The sequence below is a fragment of the Pseudomyrmex gracilis genome, unplaced genomic scaffold (genome assembly GCF_002006095.1).
Source record: "Pseudomyrmex gracilis isolate BER0280 unplaced genomic scaffold, ASM200609v1 scaffold_412, whole genome shotgun sequence".
NCBI classification, from domain to species: domain Eukaryota; kingdom Metazoa; phylum Arthropoda; class Insecta; order Hymenoptera; family Formicidae; genus Pseudomyrmex; species Pseudomyrmex gracilis.
The window spans coordinates 42,503-49,513 of NW_018020996.1; the positions used below are offsets into that span (position 1 = coordinate 42,503).

The 7,011-nt window shown below is 37.3% G+C and overlaps 2 protein-coding genes across 3 annotated transcripts in view; one reads left to right on the forward strand and one right to left on the reverse strand.

Annotated features, from left to right (window-relative positions):
- The window catches only part of LOC109860563 (6-phosphofructo-2-kinase/fructose-2,6-bisphosphatase 1), a 12,386-nt gene extending 10,644 nt beyond the window's left edge, over positions 1-1,742 (reverse strand). Inside the window, exon 1 of one of the 2 annotated variants that reach the window (XM_020439739.1) lies at positions 1,496-1,742. In XM_020439739.1, the coding sequence (XP_020295328.1) occupies positions 1,496-1,574 (79 nt within the window). In that variant the 5' untranslated portion in view covers positions 1,575-1,742. Of the gene's footprint in view, positions 1-212; positions 527-1,495 lie in introns of those variants that run through there. The other variant, XM_020439740.1, reaches the window with a different exon arrangement.
- Positions 1,743-4,160: 2,418 nt separating this feature from the next.
- Positions 4,161-7,011, forward strand: part of LOC109860566 (FACT complex subunit Ssrp1) — a 6,390-nt gene continuing 3,539 nt past the window's right edge. The window contains exons 1-3 of the mRNA XM_020439745.1: positions 4,161-4,374; positions 5,458-5,955; positions 6,049-6,444. Coding sequence (XP_020295334.1) covers positions 4,324-4,374; positions 5,458-5,955; positions 6,049-6,444 — 945 coding nt within the window. The 5' untranslated portion in view covers positions 4,161-4,323. The remainder of the gene's footprint in view (positions 4,375-5,457; positions 5,956-6,048; positions 6,445-7,011) is intronic.

Sequence of the window (7,011 nt, forward strand, 5' to 3'; positions counted from 1 at the left end):
ATGTATTTTTAAAATAATTATGTTTGAACAAAACCATTGTAGGATAAAAATCTTTTTGCACAACCATTAAAACGTAAACAAGACAATGATATAAATTTAAAAAACACGTATATTTGCTGTAAAGATATTTTAGAATCTAAAAAAAGCGATAAAATACAACAAATGTATTTTTAAATGTTGTTTTACATATCTTATCCTACTTGAAAACTCACTTCGAGAGGATAATGTCGAACTCATCGAAAATTGGCACGAGATATGATAAGATATTCTTTTCTGCATATAGGTATTCTCTCTTTCTCTCTCTCTCTCTCTCTCTCTCTCTTTTTACACGAGAGCTTTTATCTCTTGTAAATTTATAAATTATATTGTTCGAAAAATATTTAATTATCTATTTAGTTAATCGAAATAATCTCACCAGCAGAATTTATCACAAAGTCCACAAAATCTCTTGCGCGCAATTGCTTGATTCTCGCAATAAAAAAAACAATTGTAGAATTTTGAATACCTTATCGATGATTTTTATTATAAAAAAAAAAAAAAAGCGTTATTTTCAAACACACATTAACTCCTTGACTTCTTCAACTCTCTCTCTCTCTCTCTCTCTCTCTCTCTCTCTCTCTCTGTTTAAAGCGAGTAACCGCGAGTATTTAATTATCGCGCTGTTTGTACATTTATTTCTCGCGCGTAGCGATTTAAAAAAATCCCAAAGCCTTATCTTCCTCGAAACAAGTTTATCTTACGAGCTTCCTTTACGAACACGCGATACGTATGCATATCACCGTATCAAATATTACACCGTTTATTTTGCAGAAGCGTTGGCTTGCGGGAGAACTTGCTTCTCTTTTACGTACTTGAAACTCGCAACAGAGAAATTTTCTTTTTTTTTTTTAAGTTCCAAAGGTTATTAACTTAAACAAAAAATTTAATTTAAAAAAAAAACTTCTTACCTTGTCTTTTTTTTACGCGCGACCGACTGAAAAGTTTTTCCTCTCGCGAGAGGAAATAATAATTACCTAAATACAAACAAAGTTGCCATCAGAGCGTGCGATGACACGCTCCAAAAATTAGGACTTGGACTTTTTTTTTTTTTTCACACGTAGACCACGTGTTCGCACGTGTGTTGTGTGTGTACGCGTTAATATATATATATATATATATAGTGTTCGTTCTTTCCAATCCAATCGGAACTTCCCGCCGACGAAATCGCGAGATATATCGCGAGAGGAGTAAGTAAAAAGGTGCGCGGCGTGCGCGGTCCGCGCCAGAGGAAGAAGAAGATCCCGCATCCCAAATACATTGACCGCGAGATCGGGGGGAGACCTTGAACTTCCCTTTGAAACGCGAGCGCGAACACGGGCTCGCACACGTTCCTCGCACGTGTCCCCGCGATCGCGCGATCAGGCGGGGGTGAGGAAAAGAAGAAAAGAAAAGAGAAGGACGGAGAGACGCACAAGGTGGCGAGATTCGAGGAAGGACGACGGCCCACAATTGTTACCTCGGATCGGGAACGGCTTCGTCTGAATGGTGTCCGACGACGGCGGTGTGTAGTGCATCTCGATTTCAGATTCGGTCATCCTTCATCGGGATCCTCCGTTAAGGGGATTGTTGATTTTCGGTCGCGTTAAAAGAGAGAAAGAGAGAGAGAAAGAGAGAGAGAGAGATAAAGAAACAATATATATCACAAGCGAACTCGCGTGCACTCACACGCGAACTGCACGCACCGTCTCAACCGTGTCGACGGACTGCGACACGCATGCTCGCCGCGTACGTTACCGACCGGCCAATCCCCGCTCTTCGAGGGGACGTGTCGCGCGCGCACACTCGGCAACACGTCTGCCAACAGTTTTTTGGAACAATTTTCAAACGCATGCGCAAACACCGCGCGACGCCAGAGACCCCCCACTTTGACCGGTTTTCTTCCCGCGCGGAAGGGAATGGGTGCGTTCAGACAACTCAACTCAGTTGCACAAGTGGTTGAGAGATAATCAATTCTGATTGGATCGTACTTTTGGAGCCGCAAGCAGATTTTGAAGAATAGTCCTATCGTAAGTGATAATCTCTCAATCGTTGAGTTGTTTGAACGCACCCAAGGTCTGTTCTTTTTCCATACTTTGGCTGCACTAGTTTACAATCTACTTTTCTTTATCTATAGGCGATTTTTGGCGATCGTATGGTACATGTACCAAAGTGTACCAAACTATAATTTGAAGTCACTCGAACTATAGTTTGGTACACTTTGGTATATGTACCATACGATCGCCAAAAATCGCCTTATATTACAAAAAAGATAGACTGTGAACTAATATATATGCACCAAACCAAACCATAAAGTGCGTTCAGACAACTCAACTCAGTTGCACAACGATTGAGAGATAATCACTTCTGATTGGATCGTACTTTTGGAACCGCAAGCAGATTTTGAAGAATAGTCCTATCATAAGTGATGATCTCTCAATCGTTGAGTTGTTTGAACGCACCCAAGGTCTGTTCTTTTTCCATACTTTGGCTGGGCTGTGTTCAGTTAAGCAAGATGGAACGAACTAATGCAGGAAATGCAGGAAATACAGGAATTCATTAGTTCCAATTCCTGTATTTCCTGCATTTCCTGCATTAGTTCGTTCCATCTTGCTTAACTGAACACAGCCCTGCATTAGTTCACAATCTATTTTTTTTTATCTATATTACAAAAAAGATAGACTGTGAACTAATATACAGGGTGTCCCAGAATTGCCGTACAATCTCTTGTAGGCAGATAGAAGGAATAAAACAAAGTCAAAAAGTCCTGAACCATTTTTTTCTATTATTTATAATAAAAGAGTAATTATTGAGTAAATCAGGCCAATCAGCGCCGACCTTTAGCCAGGCGCACGTCAGTGAACTGCGCGGAGTGCTTACACACACCAGGCGCGTGGCTCACTGACGTGCGCCTGGCTAAAGGTCGGCGCTAATTGGCCTGATTTACTCAATAATTACTCTTTTATTATAAATAATAGAAAAAAATGGTTCAGGACTTTTCGACTTAGTTTTATTCTTTCTACCTGCCTACGAGAGATTGTACGGCAATTCTGGGACACCCTGTATATGCACCAAACCAAACCATAGGGTTCGTTCAGACAACTCAACTCAGTTGCACAACGGTTGAGAGATAATCAATTCTGATTGGATCATACTTTTGGAACCGCAAGCAGATTTTGAAGAATAGTCCTATTATAAGTGACGATCTCTCAACCGTTGAGTTGTCTGAACGCACCCAATCTCTTCTCCGGCTGTGTTTCAAAATTCACGGCCAGTGCTAAAGATCTATAGTTTACGTCACATGTATTATACAATTTTAATACTGGCAGCGTGCTGGCAACAATTCTGGAACACAGCTTCTCTCTTTTATCTTAAGCCAGTGTCACACTGTGCGTTGTCAAACGCGGATTAGAATTTAAGCCAATCAAGGCAGAGCAGATTCGAAAGCCGACTCGTCTTGATTGGCTAAATTCCAATCCGCAATACGTTTATTGGCTGTGTTCCAAAATTCACTGCCAGCGCTAAAGATCTACAGTTTACGTCACATATATTATACAATTTTAATACTGGCAGCGTGCTGGCAGCAATTCTGGAACACAGCTGTATTGTGACGCGGGCTTGAGACATTTGTTAGTTTGACAAATTGAGTGCGTTCAGACAACTCAAGACAGTTGCACAATGGTTGAGAAATAATCACTTCTGATTGGATCATACTTTTGGAACCAGATCAGATTTTGAAGAATAATCCTATCATAAGAAATGATCTCTCAACCGTTGAATTTTCTGAACGTAACCATTGGGTGCGTTCAGACAACTCAACGGTTGCACAACGGTTGAGAAATAATGGGTGCGTTCAGACAACTCAACAGTTGCACAACAATTGAGAGATAATCACTTATGATTGGATCATACTTTTGGAACCGGATCAGATTTTGAAGAATAATCCTATCATAAGTGACGATCTCTCAACCGTTGAGTTGTCTGAACGCACCCAATTGTCGCAAGTTGGCAATTGCAAAAATCCCCAGAATTCACCAATCACATTCGGTCCGATCTGAAAAGTTTGTGCGATTGCAACTTGCGATTAATTGTGGATCCGATTTTAATTTGTATTGTGTTGTCACTCGGCGGCGTATAAACTGGTGTGTAAATGCGGCGTATGCGGAAAGTTGATAAATTTTATATACGCAAATTTTCTAGAAATAACATTTTTTATAACATTGTTGTAGGATATCTCGCATCGTTGAATAATTAAAAATTTATTGGGAAAAATATCCTTCGGGAAAAAGAAAAGAGTAAACAGAAAAGATGGATTTTCTAGAGTATCCGGATATTTTCGCTGAGGTTAAAGGAGCTATGGTAAGAATTATTATCACCTATCGTACACATATATTTAAATACATAATTGTTACGACAATTATGTGGTTAAACATTTAATATAAATAAGAAATTTTGGTCAAATCGAGCCAAAATACTTAGCAAAAAATATTTAATAAGTTCAGTTATCTAATAAGGCCTGGTTTATGCTGGCAATAACTGTTAACTTATGCCGGAACTGGTAAAGTTTAACTATAGGATTTTAATGCTTCCGTTCATACAAAATTGCCGGATGCGTATAAACAGAAGTATTGAAATCCTATAGTTAAACTCTATCAGTTCCGGCATAAGTTAACAGTTATTGCCCGCATAAACCAGGCCTAACTAAGAAATGGTAAGAATAAGATCAAACGAGCCGCTTTGCAGGATGTTATGCTGAAATGTTCTATTATATATATATATATATGTTCACATGTAAATTTTTACACGTGTTTTTTGAATTGAAATTTCAATTCTTAAAACCACACAGTACGCTATACTTGCATCTCATGTATGAAAAACTCCGAATCATCATTTCTTAGTTATTACTTTAAGAGAGCCTTAAGTTTTTTTTTGTTAATTGTTCAGTTATCTAGTTAATTATTTAAAATACAAACGTTTTGACTCTGACTCCATTCTTTTTCAATGTGAATAAATAATAAACTAAAATATATGAGTCGTGACAATAATGTTTGCAAAAAACATAGTGAGACTACAATATCTACATTATTAACGTTCTTCATGTATATGTTTTTTGCGAACATCATTGTCACGTGACTCATATGTTTTAATTTATATTTATTCACATTGAAAAAGACTCAAGTAATAGTCGAAACGTCTGTATTTTAAATAATTAACTAGACAACTGAACTTATTAATTATTTTTTGCCAACACCTAAGTACTTTGGCTCGATTTGACCTAAATTTCTTATTTATATTTAATATTGCGAGCGTTGTTTATTTCTTAAATTTAAACATTTAATGTTTCAACATATGAATTTGTATATATTAAAATTGTCTTAATAACTAAATATATATACGCATGATCCAACGCATACAAATTGTTTTTTTTTTTTCTATCGTCAGACACCAGGCAGATTAAAGTTAACCGATCAGCATTTGATCTTTAAAAATCAAAAAACCGGGAAGGTTGAACAAATACCCGCTAGCGACATGGAGATGGTGAATTATCAGAAATTTATTGGAACCTGGGGTTTGCGTATATTTCTGAAAAATGGTACCTTACATCGTTTCAAAGGATTCAAAGAAGCTGATCAGGAAAAAATCGCAAAGTTCTTTTCTGTCAATTACAAAAAGGACATGTTGGAGAAGGAATTAAGTCTTAAAGGTTGGAACTGGGGTACGGCTAGATTTACGGGGTCTGTTCTGAGCTTTGATGTGGGCCATCACACTGCTTTTGAAATACCTCTTTACGACGTGTCGCAGTGTAACACAGGAAAAAACGAAGTAACTTTGGAATTTCATCAGAACGACGACGCCCCGGTCAGTCTGATGGAGATGAGATTTCATATTCCTGTCAGCGATAGCGCCGATCAAGATCCCGTGGAAGCGTTCCATCAACAGGTAAGGGAGATTCCGCAAAAATTCAAGTAACAAAAATTATCTGGATGTTTGTTTCAAACAAGAAGATTAATTTTTTTATTGATTTCAATTCAGGTGATGGACAAGGCGTCTGTGATTAGCGTGAGTGGCGACGCCATAGCCATATTCAGAGAGATCTATTGTTTGACGCCACGTGGTCGTTACGACATCAAAATCTTTCAATCGTTCTTTCAACTTCACGGCAAAACGTTTGATTACAAAATTCCGATATCGACCGTTCTGAGATTGTTCTTGTTGCCGCACAAAGATAGCAGACAAATGTTCTTCGTCGTAAGCCTGGATCCTCCTATAAAACAGGGTCAGACGCGTTATCACTATTTGGTGTTCCTGTTCAATCAGGACGAAGAGACGTCCATTGACTTGCCGTTCACCGAGAAAGAATTAAAAGAGAAATACGAGGACAAACTCACGAAAGAATTGTCGGGACCAACGTACGAAGTGCTCAGCAGGGTTAGTAAAAAAAAATTAAAAAAATAAAATAAATGAACATTTACATTTGTCAAATTTTATTATAAAACAATAATATTGTAAATTTATAGAATTTTCGACTGAAGATGACTTAAATACCAAGTTGAAACGTTTCGACATAAAAAATCGACTATATCTTTGCAAAAAAAACACCTTGCTTCTGGTTCCTACTGGCCGAACTTTTTACACAATTATTAAAAATAGATGTTGATGTTGTTGTGAATTGGGTTCTTAACGTATTTCAAAATCTCTTGTTTTGGATCGGGCAAGTTTGAACCGCTTTGCTAGGTGTTATGTTAAATAATTTAAATTGCGATATCTTTTATCCAAACGTTTCGGTTTATTTTGAGGAACCTTCCTCAGTGGATTACTGGTTATAAAATTTGTATGTTTGTTTACATTGGAATTATCATATCTTCAGTTGACAATTAAAAGAGTTATAACATAGTACTTGAGAATTAATTTCTTATTAAATCAATATTAAATTGAGGAAATCAATATTAAATTGAGGATCTCTTCAGGCTCATGAAGTTTATCTAAACTTAATAA